At 45.9% G+C, this 18,349-nt stretch overlaps 1 protein-coding gene across 1 annotated transcript in view; it reads left to right on the forward strand.

Moving 5' to 3' along the window:
- Positions 1–7,667, forward strand: part of pdhx (pyruvate dehydrogenase complex component X) — a 55,185-nt gene extending 47,518 nt beyond the window's left edge. The window contains exons 10-11 of the mRNA XM_064311992.1: positions 2,613–2,677; positions 6,738–7,667. Of these exons, the coding sequence (XP_064168062.1) occupies positions 2,613–2,677; positions 6,738–6,999 (327 nt within the window). The 3' untranslated portion in view covers positions 7,000–7,667. The remainder of the gene's footprint in view (positions 1–2,612; positions 2,678–6,737) is intronic.
- Positions 7,668–18,349: the final 10,682 nt, after the last annotated feature.

Consider the following 18,349-nt stretch of genomic DNA (forward strand, 5'->3'; position numbering starts at 1 on the left):
TGCACATGCGCACACGCACAGGGTTGTCAGATTTATAATTTGTGAGAACCATGAGGAAATCAGGCAACCCTGACACACACACACACACACACACACTGGGCTTCCGAATGGTAGTCTGTTAAGTATGTCCACTTTTGTGTAGAATTGCAGCATTTACAAGTGCACTGCCACAGAGTGCACCATACTGGGATTTGTTTCTGAGGGAATATATGAAACAAAAGCTAACATTTGAGCCAACATGGAGGAAGAAATATAAAAAGTATTCCCTGCACCCCTTATTTGGCGGTTGATAATCAGTTGGAATGGTTTGAGAACGGTTGGTTCATTTATCTGTTCTCCCGTCAGCAAAAAAAAAGGTGAAAGATTTCAGGATTAGAGGGGCTGCCTGCACGGAGCGTGCAGCGCGTACCGCAACTGAAACGAGAGAACGAGGAACCGGAGAACTCAAAGCTAGAGAAACGAAGCTGGGAGAACAAAATGGAGGTTGTCTTTGAGGGGGACTGTAAACAGAACCAGATCTCCTCAGGGCATTTTAACATGTAAGATATCCCAGCAGGTGAATAATTAACAGTCCTGTCTGGGCAGTCAGAGGTTCATGTATGTGCTCCTGATTCACATACTTTTATCTGAGGTACTTCAACTCTTTGGTCACCCAAAAAAAGATCTCCACAGATTACCAACAATTTCTATAAGAAGAAACTTTTTTTTTCCGCAATACTCGGAACAGAATTATTTTATTCATATCGTGTGTTTGTTGTTTTTGTCTGTAACATAATAATGTTTAAAGAATCTTGGGGATTTGCAAGAGGTGTTTTCAAATTTTTCCTCTGGTGTTCAGGGAGTTTAAATTGATTCAGATGTGTCGTGCTCTCCCCCCCCCCCCCCCCCCCCCGACACATCTGAATTAATTTTGCTGAAACCAGTCAAAATTGACATTTTCAGAAGCGCTTCAGTTTCTAGCCGAAATCAGCGCATTGCCATTTGGTTTTGTCACATGGAAAATATGCTTTGTGAAGGACATGCGCAGGGCTTTAAAATCTTCCTATCATGGGGGCGCCAGAGAATGGAGATTAGCGAATGCCGGGAAGGGGGGAGGGGGGAATCGCAGGTAGAGATAAAAAACAATGATTTTTGACATGCCCAGGTCCTGCTGTGCTGCTGAATTCAGTGTCTGTTTCCCCAGCATATTCCCCTCTGTACTTTGCACATAGGCTACTGATTTCAAATTAAGATAATTAAGATAACTGAATTTCTAATAATTTAAATGATTAACCAGATATGGTGCAGCAGATAATGTAAACAGGAGAATAATGATGCAAGGATGGCTGCTGTGAATGAGAGCGATTCCCTTATCACCCTTCAGTCTGAAGACTGAATGTTGTACTGCAGTTGGAAGTCTCTCTAAACTTTGCCAAAATGTAAGTATAGTTGCATTTGATTTGCCGTTAACACTATTATTTGTGAGCAGATACCCTACCATTAATTTTATGCAGAGGAAACAAATTTGCTGATACAGTGTTAGATTGTTTTGGCAAGAGTGTTCTGTTGGTGTAGCGCTAGAGTATTTTCGCTGAAATAATCACAGGTTGCACTGCACTGACTTTACTAATAAGTAGACGAAGGGCCATGCGCGTACACACACACACACACACACACACACACGTGGATGCACACATATGCACACGCACACACCCAGACACCTCTGAGGCAGAACCACTTAACCCAACCCCAGTATGAGACGTTAAATTAATGAACAACCACCTGTTGTGTGGTGTGGTCTCAGAAGTACGGTTCAGATTTCAGATCAAACTCAACCTATGAAAGCTCAGCTTCCAGTTCCTGTTCCTTCACTCACTGCTCATTCACTGCTCACAATATCCCAGTCTTATGCTCACTGGAACACTGTGAAAATACATTACTGTTGAATGAATCCGTGCTGTAAGCAAATTATTAGTATTCAAATAAATCCTCTGACCTGACTTTCTACATGCATATCTTACATTATACACACTGTGCTTTTGTCTTAGTAGCATTCATGTCATGGTGGACACCATCCTGATGGTGTTCCCTGATTGAGATAATATTGTTTCATTGGCAAATGTGTGATGTCAAAAGTGAATTCTCACTTCAAATCCGTATTTTGTTGGGAACAAACAGCACAAATGTTAAAAGGCTTTAAAAAATAGTTAATTGTACTTTTGACATTCAAGTGGGAATGTTTTTATATGATGGTATTCTACCAGAAACAGACCGTTTCAGTCTCATCATGTGAAGACAAAGGCTGGCTGTGTGTCTGGGTTAGGATACTTAGTGCTGAACCCTTTCTGGCATCAGCAATGCCTGAGGGTGTGTGTGAGTGTGCGCACCTGTGTGTGTGTGTGTGTGTGTGTGTGTGTCTCTGTATGTGTGTGCGTGCGCGCATGTGTGCATTAGTATCTGCTGTTCTGATCATTAACTGGCACACTTGCGAGGTGAAAGTATGAGAAGTCTGTGAGAATGAATAGATAATGAACAGGAAGAATGGACAGTATGAGGATGGACAGAGAGAATGGATGGTGTGTGTCACCCAGCAGCTGACTAGCACACTTGTGTGTTTGCGTCCCCAAACTCAGGCCCTGGCACAGAAGGCGAGGGACGGCAAACTGCTTCCAGAGGAATACCAGGGCGGCTCTTTCAGGTAAAGACAGCACACACAGCGTAAACACAGTTCACACAGGTAAAAACCTCCCCCCGCCTCTCACACACAGCGTAAACACAGTTCACACAGGTAAAAACCTCCCCCTGTCTCTCACACACAGCGTAAACACAGTTCACACAGGTAAAAACCTCCCCCTGTCTCTCACACACAGCGTAAACACAGTTCACACAGGTAAAAACCTCCCCCTGTCTCTCACACACAGCGTAAACACAGTTCACACAGGTAAAAACCTCCCCCTGTCTCTCACACATAGCGTAAACACAGTTCACATAGGTAAAAACCTCCCCAGTTCATCACACAGCGTAAACACAGTTCACACAGGTAAAAACCTCCCCCCGCCTCTCACACACAGCGTAAACACAGTTCACACAGGTAAAAAACCTCCCCAGTTCATCACACACAGCGTAAACACAGTTCACACAGGTAAAAACCTCCCCCCGCCTCTCACACACAGCATAAACACAGTTCACACAGGTAAAAACCTCCCCCCGCCTCTCACACACAGCGTAAACACAGTTCACACAGGTAAAAACCTCCCCCTGTCTCTCACACACAGCATAAACACAGTTCACACAGGTAAAAACCTCCCCCCGCCTCTCACACACAGCGTAAACACAGTTCACACAGGTAAAAACCTCCCCCTGCCTCTCACACACAGCGTAAACACAGTTCACACAGGTAAAAACCTCCCCGCCTCTCACACACAGCGTAAACACAGTTCACACAGGTAAAAACCTCCCCTGTCTCTCACACACTGTGTAAACACAGTTCACACAGGTAAAAACCTCCCCCGCCTCTCACACACAGCGTAAACACAGTTCACACAGGTAAAAACCTCCCCCTCTCTCACACACAGCGTAAACACAGTTCACACAGGTAAAAACCTCCCCCCGTCTCTGACACACAGCGTAAACACAGTTCACACAGGTAAAAACCTCCCCCCGCCTCTCACACACAGCGTGTAAACAATTCACACTAAAGCATCGACTCTGGGTCAGATTCACCCATAAGTCCACAACAATAAATGGGGCCACTAAATGGGGTCTATACATGGGGTCGGTACATGGGGTGTATACGTGGGGTCAGTACATGGGGTGTATACGTGGGATCGGTACATGGGGTCAGTACATGGGGTGTATACGTGGGGTCAGTACATGGTGTGTATACATGGGGTCGGTACAGGTGATACTGGGTCATACATGGGTGTATACGGGGGTCATACATGGTGTAATACATGGGCTCGGTACATGGGGTGTATACGTGGTCATACATGGGTGTATACGTGGATCTCACATGGTCAGTACATGGGGTGTATACGTGGGGTCAGTACATGGTGTGTATACATGGGGTCGGTACATGGGGTGTATACGTGGGGTCAGTACATGGGGTGTATACGTGGGGTCGGTACATGGGGTCAGTAAGTGGGGTCAGTATGTGGGGTCAGTATGCATGTTTGGCTTTGGCTGGTGGTGTTTCCCCTGCTCATGTGGGGTGTGGAGTTTTTAAATGAAGCGCACGTAAGAGTGCAGTGTTATGGAGAGATACAGGCCTGCCTCTCACTGACAGTAACTGCAGGCATCTTGCCTGTCATGGAGCAGAGCTAACGCAGCGGAAACCGCAGGAACTTTGACCCACTTAATCCCCCACTACCGCTGCTCAGACTCACTGCTAATCACTGTCAATCAATCAGTGTACTCGCTCCCAACAAATCAAAATGTTTTTCTCTCCAACAATCAGCACAGTGATTGGTCCAAATCTGTGAGACGACGATGTCATACGGTAGCTCCACCTATTTTTAGTTTGAGGAGATGTCAGTCTCCCGTTACAGAAACAAATATACAGGCTATAGGGTCCAGCCAACACTTGCAGCCAAAGTTTTAACCAACTGAGCCCAAAATGGATTAGATTATTTACATGAAATATGACTCTCTTATGTGGATGAAGCCAGACTGCCCACACAAAGCCTCCCATTCAGCGCAGGGAATTGTTCATTCATAGAGATGCACTTTAACTCAAGGTGACTGGCATAACCCAGGGGTTTGTAAATTCCATATCTGTATATACTGTACGTACTTCAGGATATCTGACTCACTGAGGGGACAACATTTCTGCACGCAGAATTCAAAACTCTGATACATTTGCTTTAACGTGAATTGCACTGCCCAGAATCCTTTGCAAACTGCTGTGTGAAAAAGCCGTCGCGCCACATAAAACACGGAGCTGAAAAATGCGCGCGCGTTTATGTAAAGTTAATGCCGTACGGAGGTGGAGATTGATGTTCCCTTCGGAAGCCCACGCTGGTCGATGTGCGAAGACACCCAAGCGCATAAATTACAGCAGCATTCATTTCAGAAGGGGGAAGGGAGACCGTTTTATTTATTTATTTATTTTATTAGGTTTTTTGTTTGTTTGTTGTTTGCCTCATCAGAGGCAATGGGGGGGCATTTAAAGACAGATCAAATTTGTGTGCCGGAGAGAAAGAGAGTGTGAGACAATAAATTTGCGGAATGACCCGGTATGTTTCACATTAGACCTGTCAGTAGCCAATGCTGTTTCCGTCTATATATTTTTCCTGCTACTTCACTCACAACAAACCGGCGGTCTGGATTGATGCCTGCGATTGATCGCAGGCTGTGGCATGCTTTAAGCAAGCAGTTCATGAACCACTTCCTCCATTTACTTTAAAGTGGTGATGCCATCCACGTTTGAAAACGCGTTTTATATGAAAATAACAGTCATGTCCTGTTTCTAAGGAAATGTCAGGTGATGAAATACTGATGTAGCATTCTGTAGCACGGCTCACCGGTTGGCTAAGCGCCTTACAACGTCAGAGCTGTTTTAGTTTTCAAGGTTGAGAGAACAGCAAGTGAATCACCAAAAAACCTTTTCAAAGCCGATTCTGAGTCTAATGTTACATTAACTTATAAACCGTGTGACTTATCTTCCTGCATCTCTATCTAGAACATTAGATCTGCCAGCTGAATATGGCTAAACTGTTTGTTGAACTTCAAAGGTCTAAACTATTAAAACGGAGTTTCTCTGAGCTTTTAGTCGCCTGTAGCAACAGGCCCTCACGCTAACCGCCCTGGGCCAGTCGCTGTGTCACACTGATTAGTGCTAACAAAACACGGTGATACATGGCGGTCGTATTTGGTTAACAAAACACTGTGATGCCTGACATGGTCATAGCTAGCTACAAGTTTAAACACACATCACGTCACACAATGAAAGTACCCAACATTTGACAAAGACCGTAATGCTAACCTTAGCTGGGTCTGTGCGTGTCCATTTACAGTACCAACTGCCTCCAGAAGCTAACGTTAGCTACCTATCCAGCCAGTTTAAAGGGAAACATTAGTTAGGCTTGCATAAGTTTACTTACCTTTACAGTAATTTCTGTATGAAAATGATTTTCAAGTCCCTTCTCCAACTTAAGGTGTGGTGCCTTGCAAGTTCATTTGCGAATTGATTAACAACGTTAATTTATTGTTAATTTTTATCCATGGAAGCGCTTGCAAACACCGAGAATAAAATAGCGCTGTTATTTTCAAATAAGGACTGACGCACCGGAAATGCGGGAGAATAATTAAACGGAATGCGGAAGTGTTCGTGCTAGGAGCGAGCCTGATTAGGCAGTTAAAAACTGTTACAGTCTGATAGGTAAGTTAAGTGTGTCTGGCAATCGAATAATAAGGACAATATTCATATTAGCAATATTATTAGCAATAGTTCTTATTAATAATAGTTATCCTCATTTGAGAATAATTATTATTGTTATTAGTATTATTGTTAGTATTAGTATTATACTAGTAGTAGGCTAGCGGTTACAGTAGCAGCAGTAGTACTAGGAGTAGCCCTAGCAGTAATAGTAGCAGTAGTAGTATGTCAGTGGTGCCCAGTCATGTGCCATGGAGGGTAGAGAGTAGGTTTTTCTTTCCAACCAATCACAGCACCCGCTGATTTCAGAAATGAACACATGATTGGTCATTGTCACTTGTTTCTCTGAGTGAGCTCACTGACATGTTTTTGTCCTCCTCAGCATCTCCAACCTGGGCATGTTCGGCATCAGCGGGTTCAGCGCCGTTATCAACCCTCCCCAGGCCTGCATCCTGGCTGTGGGGCGTTCCCGGGCCGAACTGCGCCCCCCAGAGGACCCCGCCCAGGGCGGCCTCAGCCGGCAGGAGCTCATGACCGTCACCCTGTCCAGCGACGGGCGGCTCGTGGACGACGAGCTGGCGTCTCGCTTCCTGGACAAGTTCCGGGCCAATCTGGAGAAACCGCAACGCATGGCACTGGCTTAGAGAGAGAGAGAGGGGGAGAGAGAAAGAGAGGGAGGAGGAGAGGGGATTTTCGAGAGATGGAGCAGGTGGAGTTCAGGCAGTGTGCTACTGTTTAATATGCAGAAGAATGGACAGTATCACGTGTAAGATAGCTGCTTGCAACGTCTCAGTGGGTTCGCTGTATTTCCTTTAATTGGTGACATTCATATGGAATTCAACAGCAATTCATTCACTTCTTGCCTATTTTGTTTTTTTAAAACCTACCACCAACCCCCTTCCCCCCCCCTGCATTTTTTTAGGCACCTCAGAAATGTATATATTTGAATCTGTGGTGGCTGCTGCAGAAGAGACGTGTTACTTCTGGTCAAACACATTTGTCTTTACTGTTGCGTCTATACTGTACTAAATGTACCTGCACAGTTCCCATAGCAACCCCATAAAAACCTCAGAGGGTCTGATGGCCGTACGCTGAGGGCTCTTGTGTGTTAGGCCGCTCGTTTGCGGCGCGGAGCCGCGCTGCTCTGCTGCTGAACGCCGCTCCAGCGCTTTCCGTTCGGACTCTACAGTTCCACTGAGTACAGGACAGATTGCCAGCGTGTGCGACTACTTCCCAAGATCCTGTTCTTTGTTCTAAGTTATTAAAAAGCCGTATGTCTAGCCAAGTCAATAAAAATCAATTGCAGAAACTTGCAGTAGGTTGCTTTTTTTTTCTCTTTTCTGTAAAGAGAACTGTACCTGTGCATGTGGTTGTGCGTGTGTGCGCGCGTGTGTGTGCGGCTGTGCATGTGTGTGTGCGTTTGCTTGTGCAACTGCATGTGTGTGTGGGGGAATCAGTCATTAACTGTGTGTACGTATGCTTATATAGAGGAAGAAATGCACATGTCCAATTTCATTTTGGTGACTTAATGAGAATCTAATGCATGAAAATAATTGCTTACATGCCAATTAAAATGAGCTAGTGGACAGCCAGCGTGGCTCAGCCCTGTTGAGAACAGATGTTTAGTGCACAGCTGGTGCAGGCTGAAATCGTGTCCACACACGCGTGTGCTCATGTACATGGCATTTAGAGAGCGGGGAGAGAGACTGAGCCATGGCAAGGGTCATGTGATCTCTCCCATGTGGGCGGGGGAATCTGAGAATGTGCTGGTAAACAGGGATGTCCTGGGATGGAGTCTCTACCTGCATGCCTTAACGTCTGTGTGCCAAAGAACTTTCTTTCTCAGCCCCATTAAAAGTGCTGCTTACTGCATTGCTGCTTTACTGCTGCTTACTGCATTACTGCTTACTGACACTGTTGTGCTCCTGCAAGTAAGGACACAACATAGCCCACCAGTGATCTTCCCATTGGTCAGTTAAAATGTGCAGTATCCAGCGTGTGTATCTGTGTGACCATGTGTGTTCCCCTGTGCATGCTGGCCTCTTCCTCTGTGTCACTGGTATGAGCAATCCGATCGACATTCTTCCTAGCGTGACTCAACAGCCTGGAGTCTTGGGATTTCTTTTGTTCTTTTTTCTTATTGGTTTATGTATCCATGCCATGTTTATGTTTATGGTTAGAGCTCCATGTTGGCAAAGTAATTGCCTGTTGGGGATTTGTTTTAAACCATCTGTCTGTTTCTTTCCAGGTGACCATCTCAAGACTTTTTTCTCTCATTATAGTCAATGAAAGGTACAAAGTGCATGTATGTTCACATACAGAAATAACAGGCTTCTGCTTTCTCTCAGTGCTTCATTTCAACACTTATATGCCTAAACATTATATTTAGATTATATTGTACTGAATGTATTGGTGACGAGGTAAATAATGGTACAAACTATTCTCAGGTGATTCCAACCAAGAGCAGTTTCACCTCCAATCTCTCTCTGACACAAAATCGCCAAAAAGGATGTCTGCACCTTCACCCCCAAAGAACAGCAGAATATCTCTCCCCCCCCCCCACCCCCACCCGCACATTTACCACTGTCACCCCCCGCCAGCCCCTCCGCCCCGCCTCCGCCCCTCCCATCCCTCACGCTATTGGTGGGTTTTGTCCGACAGCACATGTCTGTGTGCGCGCTGGTCTCCGCGCTGCGTGGTAAGTATGTGCGCGAGGGAACATCCTGTACAGCTTTCGCTTCAGGCTCCAGCCGTTGCTCTGGTAGCGAGCGAAGGATGTGCGCATTTGGCGGTTGGCGGTTGGGGAATGGGGGCTGGGGGCTGGGGGCTGGGGGCTGGGGGGGTGCATTTGGCATCTCGCAGCAGCTGGCAACAGCGTACCCTCTGTTCTGCCCTCCGTTTCACCCGTATCCTAGTAACCACAGGGCTGGAAGGTGTTCAGGAAAGGCAGAGAGAGACGAATCGCCCCCCCCCCCCCCCCCTCCAGTAGACAGTCATGTCTCAGACATGCTGCATTCAGTGTTCAGCTTCTCTCTGCATGGGAAATGTTGTTTCACAGGTGATTGGCTTTTCCACTCTAAGCCAGCAGAGCTCATAGATATAAACCTACTGTTTCACTGATCTCTCCACCACGCCACCATGCAGGTGCCTGTGCATTTGTGTGTGTGTGTGTGTGTGTGTGTGCGTGTATGTGTGTGTGTGTGTGTGTGTGTGTGTGTGCGTGTATGTGTGTGTTGTGTGTGTGTGTGTGTGTGTGTGTGTGCGTGTATGTGTGTGTGTGTGTGTGCGCGTAAGAAAGCTCATTCTACTTCCGGCTGTTAGCACAGGAAATTGGCTGTTTGTTCTCCGAGGCTGATATCGCTCAGTGAGCCGAACTCCCACAGTTAATTTCTGCAGTTAATCTGCAGCCAGCATCTCCACGCTTTGGGCTCCGTTTACTTTAACCGACATCCTCCTAATCTGCCCAGGAGCCCAGGCTGTGGAGTGTGTGTGTGCAGCCGCAAAGCAGCCGCCGTCATAGGAGAGGACCCCTCTACCTGTCAGGCCTCAGATCTCCGGCCTCAGGTCGGAGTGTGGCACAGTGGGTAAGGAACTGGGCTTGTAACCGAAAGGTCGCAGGTTCGATTCCCGGGTAAGGACACTGCCGTTGTACCCTTGAGCAAGGTACTTAACCGAAATTGCTTCAGTATATATCCAGCTGTATAAATGGATACAATGTAAAATGCTACGTAAAAAAGTTGTGTAAGTCGCTCTGGATAAGAGCGTCTGCTAAATGCCTGTAATGTAATGTAATGTAATCTAATCTAATCTGACAACATCCACATTTAAACTAAGTGAAGATAAATAAAGGGATGGAGCGGGATTGGTGGAGATCTGCCTGAGAGGCGTGGTTAGGGGCGTGTCACCGCGGTGCGAGCGCGGGTCCTGAGACACGACGTCCATCTGGTTCTGTGAGGAATACGGCCAGCGACCGTCGTGCTGGAGGGAAGCTGCTGCAGGTCTGGCTTACAGAGGCTGTGAGAGAGGACAACACCCAGGGATGGTCTTACTCGTGAAATGTCCGTGTGTTCGGTGTTTCTGCAATGACGGTTTTTCATTTTTGTGCTTTAAAATGTAGGTTTCAAAATTACACACCCACACACACACAACATGTGACTTTTCAGAAGATCTCTCAATCACAAGCTCTTGGCTTCCACCTTTCATCGTGCATCTATTTTAAATTCTAACTTCCTGCAGTCCTCTGCCCGTTGGGCAAGCTTGGGTCTTTCCTGTGTTGGAAAGAGAGCGGAACTTCCCCCTGCAGCATGGAGCTCCTCCAGGGCCCTGTCTGTCATACCGGCCTGAGAGAGAGAGAGAGAGAGAGAGACTCTTAGCCCCACTCTGTCTGGCCCTTAGAAAGAGAGAGAGAGAGAGAGAGAGAGTCTTAGTCCCACTCTGTCTGGCCCTTAAAAAGAGAGAGAGAGATGTTACATCTCTCATGTTACATAATGTTACATTTACCATTATTATTTTAATATTATTATTATTTTACATATTATATATGTATGCTTTGGCAATAAGTACGTTTGTATTCATGCCAATAAAGCAACTTAAATTGAAAAAAAAATTGAGAGAGAGAGTCTTAGCCCCACTCTGTCTGGCCCTTAGAAAGAAAGAGAGAGAGAGAGAGAGAGAGAGAGAGAGAGAGAGAGAGAGAGAGAGTCTTAGCCCCACTCTGTCTGGCCCTTAGAAAGAAAGAGAGAGAGAGAGAGAGAGTCTTAGCCCCACTCTGTCTGGCCCTTAGAAAGAAAGAAAGAGAAAGAGAGAGAGAGAGTCTTAGCCCCACTGATTGGCCCACCTGTCCTGAGCGCTCTCTGCTGTAAAGCTGGTCCAACAGGAGATGCAGATTCATGCTGCCGGGCCAGACGACCTTCTTCAACCAACTTTGAGTCCCGTTTGTTTTTCCACCCCTCCTTTCCTTCTGATGCTCCGTAAACACTTCCTGCTTAGACAAAACGACTGTATGACATGTGCAGTATAGGTGCGCAATGATTAACCCTGATTTCACTGAACCTTGCATGGGGTGGGGGGGTGTAATGGTGTGGTGGAACAAGGGGTGGGGGGGTGTTCTCTCATGCAAAGTAGCCTTTCCGAAGGTCGCTCTGCGATGTTCTTTGTGTCGCACTGAAATATGATCCCTGTGCCCCCCGTCCCCCACCCCCCCTCACAGGTTAGCCCTGCCCAGTCTGCACACCAGGCTTTATGCAGGATCTCCAGACCCTGTCCGAGACCACCTTCTCTCTCTCAGGTGCGTACAGCCATTGTTGTTGAGGTTTCCTATTTTCTTCTTCTTTTTCTACTTCTGTTCCAGTTACTGTCGAGTGGTATGTTCCACTCTGGGGGGGGGGGGGAATGGTTCATTCCATTCTAGGAGCAGACTAAAAGCTGGCAGTACAAAGAGCTTGGGGAGTTTTTTTGTCCCAGTAGAAACCATTCACTCCTTTTTATTTGTTGTTTGTGTCTTTTCATAATGCATGAAAGAATCTCCACAGCCCTGAAAAGGCTTTTTTTGTGCTTTTGTCTGTGAAGTTGCGAGTGTGTGGGAGTGTGTGAGCGGCCAGCGTGTGTCCCGTGATTGTGAGAGCACACGCCCTTCGGCCAGGGTGGCGTTTCTAGGCTAGTGCCCAGCCGTTGGGCCAGGGCAGGGGTATGACACAGACCTCGGTCCAGCTGAACTGCGTCATGACAGGCCGCGCCGGGCACCAATCCAAACAGCCCCCCGCCCGTCCCGACCCAAACACAACAGTGCACCTCATTGTTATTGCAGCACAAAGCCCCCCCCCCCAGTCTGGGGTCTCCTGCTTTCCGATGCAGCCCTAGTTCATTCTCCACCTTCTGTCCGCTTCTGTCACCTCGATTGCTGAAAGGGGGTGAGCAAAGATCCCGTTAGATCAGATTGGGCGGTTCCATCCACAGCGCCCGCCCACTCCCCCACCCTCCCTGGCCCAGCATCCTCTCCCTTTCCCTCGATTGACAGGTTGGCTCCTCCAATCAGGTGAGCCACCATGCCACATGTCGACTTGGTTACCAGAGAGCACAGACCACATCCTCTATCTCCACCCCAATAAATACACACACTCGTAAACACACACACACACACACACACACACACACACAGGAGTGGTAAACTAACCATCTCCTGTGGTGAGGAGTAGTTTCTCTGTCACCACAGAAAATCCAATTCTGTGCTACCGCCGTGTTCACGTGTGAGCCCCCACTGCCGATTCGAGGGCGTAGGTCTGTAGCCATCACACTTTGTAACCAACTATGAATGTGTGTAACTATCTATAAATGGATAATATGTTTTTTTTTAAATTATGTTGTTTTGTGGACAAAGGTGAGTGTGATGCACGACTGGCAATAGATGAATGTTATACATTTACACCACATGCTTAAATATTTTCTAAAAGCAGTACACTTTGTGTCTTTTTCAACAATCGCCAGATTCAAACCTGCAACCCTCTAGACCGGTTTCCAATTATGCCACAGTGGTGTGGCTCCACCCCTCTCTTCCCTGGAGTCCCGATACGAGGCCAGGCCTGTCCCATCGCAGATCCTTGGTGGAGCTCCGGTTAGATGTGTCCCAGTGGAAGGAGTGGAAAATTCCACTTCGATGCAGGGCCTTTGACCGCGACCGTGACAGGGCACAACCGGCTGCCTTTCCAGCACACGCATCCACTGATTAATCTCAGAAAGGGAAGAGACTCACCCCCTCTGGGCCCATGGGTGCTGAGTCACAGATGCAATGTGTAATGTTTAAAAAAAAAAAAAAAAAAACTTCAAACACTTCACTGTTCCAACTTGTGTGTTCCCTGTCTTTCAACATTTTAAAGGGATTGTTCACTTTCTGCAGTTAAAAAAAAAAATAATTATTTCAGTTTCGGTGCATGTTTTCTGATTAGCCCTGACAGTCTGTGTGTGGGATGAAAATTATTTGCATACATACAGAGGTTTTCTACCACCTGTCAGTTTTAGAATGGGTGTTATCGCAGCTTTTGCAAGTTTGTGGTTTATAGAAAGGAAGTGCACATGAAGTATCTAAAAAGCAGCTTGTACATTAGTGTTATTCTCACCAGAGGCTATACATATAAACACTTGAATTTTATGGTGCTTATTCACAATAAACATAAATATCCTTTTTTATATTGCGCAGAAATGTCTTTCCTTGAGCACATGTGCCGTGGGAAACAGTTCCAAACAAAGACGCGATTAAATGTCTTTTTAAAATCTGGTTCTTTTGCACACCTCTAAACCCCTAAGGTATAGCGTCTAATGTTTCCTTCATCGCACACTATGACTTTCTGGGCCAATCAGAACATGCATGAAAAATGGGAAATGCTGTTTTTTATTTCTTGATTCTAGAACTGGCCAGGGGAAAAGGGAATTGGTTTGGGAATTTTATTTGGACCCAGAAGGTAATAAATATTGACCTCAGACGGGCAAAACCTGTTGCAAAACCTGTTGTCCACTGAAGAGCTTGTTAGTAGTTTTATTTTTCATAAAATTCCTGGTCTGGCAATTCATGAAATTCATTTAAACAAAATCTTAGACTCTGCTTCTCAATTCACAGACAGGGTCTGATAAAGGTTGAGAGGTCATGCCAATCATCCAACATCAGTAAGAATGGAAATTCCCCACACCTTGCCCCACCTTTTCTGACACTGATATGCCCGTCAGATCGGCAGAAGCCACAGCTGAGTGCTAACAGCACACTCTCCTGCAACAGGCCACCTCCCCTACTCTCTGCTTACTTGATGACAGGGTGGAAAAAAAGGAAGAAGAAAGAGAAGACTTGCAGTTCTTGCTGGGCTTTTGGCTGTTTGTTTATCTCTGGATACTTTCCACTCACCTATGTAAACCCACGTCTTCAAAGGAAACGGCTGATCACTCTTTTTGTGACTGTTTGTTAAACCTAAAGGGATAAATAGTACTGTTTGTTGTTGGCAACGTTTGTGTGGACAGAGACAGGTGTCAAACATGCCATCCATTCCCTAAATGTCTAAACGGGTAAAATAAATGTCTAAATAAAAAGGAAAAAAAAAGAAAAAAGCAAGTGTGCATTCTGCCTATGAGATAATATATTCTCACAACTATATGAAATATATTCTTTATCCCTCTGTCTCACGCCTGAGAAACCGGGTCGACAGATTGCAGGTGCCGTCGCCTTTTTCTTCGTTCCTTAGCCTGCGGCAGGTCACTGCTCTTAGCAGGTCCTGGCGCTCGAGTAGCTTCAGATGCCATTTTTACAGTGCTTAGCAGGCAGCAAACAAGTGGATTTGCCAATGTTCCAGAGTGCGCACTAACAAGTTTGTTATATGTGTGTGTGTGTGTGAGAGAGAGAGAGAGGGAGATCTTAAAAGGACTTTAATCACCAGCAACAAATATTGCACAAAAGGCAAAGCTAACCTTGGAGGGAGCAGACTGTTAGAGGCGAGGGGGTCAACATTATATCTCCGGAGAGGAAAAGTAGGACAAGCTTTGTTCTCTGCAGAGCAGCTAAATAAGACTGAGTGATTACGTACAGGACTGAACTGACACGCACAAAATAGGAGGAATGCAAGAGAAAGGAAAAACAGTAAAGGAACCACAATGGGGTTTTAACTCCTTAAGGTGTGAGATCACAGATATGCGAATAGAATGTTGTTGACTGAATATTCTAATGCTGATGCAACAGTTGCTATTGGTGACTGAAAGCAGTGGAGTTCTGAAACACTGACTTGCCATTTTGAAAATACATTCTCAAAAAACGTACTCTTCAAAGGGTTAAAGGCTGGTGTCTTTAATGTACATGCAGTTCTTAACCCAGGCCATATTAACAACAAACTATCCTATATCATGAATTAATGTTTAGAAGAAAGAAAGGTACTGTGTGTATGTGTGTGTGTCTGTGTGTGTGTGGAGGGGGTGGGTGAGTATGGGTATGTTTCTTGTTTGTTTTCTAAAGTCCAAACCTCTGTAGAAGAGATACAGTGAACCAAATGCTGTTCTCATGGCAACACAGAAACAGGAAGTGAAACAAAAAGACGTCTGGCCAGGGAGGTGTAGAGGCACAGGGTGAAGGGGTACAGAGAGAGAGAAGATGTAGGGAGGTGTTTGGAGGTTCTGGGAGGTGATGGGGATGATGGGAGGTGCTGGGGAGTGATTGTAGGGGCTGGGAGGTGCTGCGAGTTGATGGGGAGGTGATAGGGAGGTGCCGTGCTTGTAGTTCTGAGTCAGGGCTCTGTTGCAGCTCTCCCTCAGGCAGTTCCCAGGGAGAGAATGAGTTCTTGGAGCACGAGGTCTTTGGAACTAACACAGGCAAACCATTTTGAACCCCAGCGTTGGACCTATGGCTTCCAATGTGAGAGGAATGTCCAATGTGGGTTGCAGATGCACATCCATTTTCAACCCGACGAGCTCACGAGCTTGTTCTGTTCCACAGTAGGGTTTCTCACTCAGGAGTATGGGATGCCTCTTCATGTGTTACAGCATTGTGTTACAGCACTAGCCCCTGTGTTACAGTATTGGCCCCTGTGTTACAGAATGTGGCCCCTGTCAATGTGAGTGGAGCAAATGCACTAGAAAGGAAGGATTCAGTGGGCTTCCCTACATCAGTGAAGACCTGCACTGTTCTGGGTTCTGGGATTTCTTTAAAAATGTTTTAGATATTTTATTTGCTGTTTTTGTTTCCTCACAATGTGGTGTTCATCAGAACTGTTCTCTGCTTCTGTTTTTATGAAATATTAATGCGACGTTCCAATTTACAGCGACCTGTAGTGAAAATATAATTGTCCATAAAATATTATGTTTTTGTTTTTGCTTACACAACAGCATCATGCACCATACTCTTGCTTAGATTTGTTCCACAAAAATCATCTGTCCTCATTTGCAACTCTCACTACCCTGTTCCACACTGCCCCTGAAAGCATCGTCAGCGCAAGAACTGTTCACTGGGAGCTTTACGAAATGGGTTTCCATGGCCGAGTAGCCGTACACAAGCTTAAGATCGTCATGCGCAATCCCAAGCCTTGGCTGGAGCGGTGTAAAGCACACTGCCATTGCACTCTGGAGCAGTAGAAACACATTATTTTGTAGTGATGAAACCTGCTTCACTGTTTGGCTGTAAAGTTTGGTGGAAGAGGAATAATGGTCTGGGGCTTTTTATCATGGTTTGGGCTAGGCCCCTTAGTTCCAGGGAAGGGAACTCTTAATGCTAAATCTTACAATGACATTTTCGAGAACTGTGTGCTTCCAACTGTGTGGCAACAGTTTGGGGAAGGCCCTTTCCTGTTTCAGCATGACATGTCCCTGTGCACAAAACAAGGTCCTTAAAGAAATGGTTTTGCTGAGTTTGGTGTAGAAGAACTTGACTGGCCTGCACAGAGTCCTGACCTCAACCCCATCAAACAACTTTGGGATGAATTGGAACACTGACTGTGATCCAGGCCTTATTGTCTGACATCAGTGTCTGCTCTCACTAATGCTCTTGTGGCTGAATGGATGCGAATCCCCGCAGCCACGTTCCAATATCTAGTGGAAAGCCTTCCCAGAAGAGTGCAGGCTATTATTGCAGCAAAGGCACATACTCCATATTAACGCCCATGGTTTTGGAATGAGATGTTCAACAAGCACATATCGATTCAGTATTCAGGTGTCCACATACTTTTGGCCATGTAGTATACTTAGCTACTTAGCAGACCGTTCCAGGGCAGTTGAACATTGACTGTGTAATATCCACGTTAATAATCGTGTGTGCCTGTTCACTTTCAGCGAGCGTGCACAACAGTGGTGCACGTGAAGCAGCCGTCTGTGCCTGCGCAATGCGGCCCTGAATCCAGAGGCCAGAACTTCGCTCTGCCTAGCCCTAAGCCTTTCTCAGCTGTCACCTGAGAAAAGCAGCAATCGTGACAGCCAGCCAGTTCTCAAGTGAAGGATGATCGCTCCAAGGAGAAGCAAAGAATGTTCGTATCGAGTGTCATCAGGTTTTGTTGATGTCATCAAGGCAACTCCCAGAATCTTTCTCTTCTCTCTTCTCCTGCAGATTCTCTGGAGAAAAAAACAGTATTGGTTCTTCCGGTTTGGTTTGCCCATCAGGTACTGTCTCAGCCATGAGGAAGAATAGACTATAATGTAAACTAAATAAAGCTATTGTGTTGAGTCATGTTAAACTGAGCGCACTTTAAGCCATTGAGACGTCCAGCCTGTCTGTGCATGAGCATCTAGCCCCCCTCAGACCAGTTCATTATACTTAACTCTGCTGGGTGAGGACAAGCAGGGGTTACTTTTATGAATGTCCCATATTGAGAAACTATTTATGAATAGTCTTATCTGACATTATTATATTATCAGTTTCACATTACATAACCAATGCAAACTGCCGTCTGTAATCTAGTTCTCGTTAGTACAGCACTGTCTGGTTGTTGTGTGTGAGGTAGTGTCGGTCAGTTTTTATGGCACAAGATAGGCTACAGATACAGTTTTTCTTGTTAAGTTGATCGGGGTCAGACTGGTCTGCCTCCAGTCAATTCAAACAGTACAAAACAAACAGAAAATTGAGCTCTTTGTCGTGTATTACAGTGGTGGACTCAAGTTATGTTTTTGTCTTCTCATAGTTATGAAGATAAGTTTGAGTGGCCTGTGATAGATTGCCTTTTCATTGGTTAAAAAGCTTCAAGTCCCACAGACTGCCAGGAGCAGGGCTTGGATCAATCTTACAGGTGAAGCAATAGGTGAAACACCCTGTTACTTTTGTCTTGTTTTCACAAAGGGACAAAGATAACTCTTCCGTACTGTGAAAGATAAATCTGCCTATTTCCTCTCATGAAGTGGTGTTAGAATACAATGTGTGCGTGTGTGTGTTTGTGTGTGTGCGCGTATGTGTGTGTGTGTGTGTGTGTGCGTGCATGTGGATTGACAGAATAAGTAAAACCTTACTGAAGTTCTCAGCTCTGCGGTGATGTGACCTATTCAGCCGGA

Source organism: Anguilla rostrata, chromosome 16 (assembly GCF_018555375.3).
Source record: "Anguilla rostrata isolate EN2019 chromosome 16, ASM1855537v3, whole genome shotgun sequence".
In the NCBI taxonomy this organism is placed as follows: Eukaryota; Metazoa; Chordata; class Actinopteri; order Anguilliformes; family Anguillidae; genus Anguilla; species Anguilla rostrata.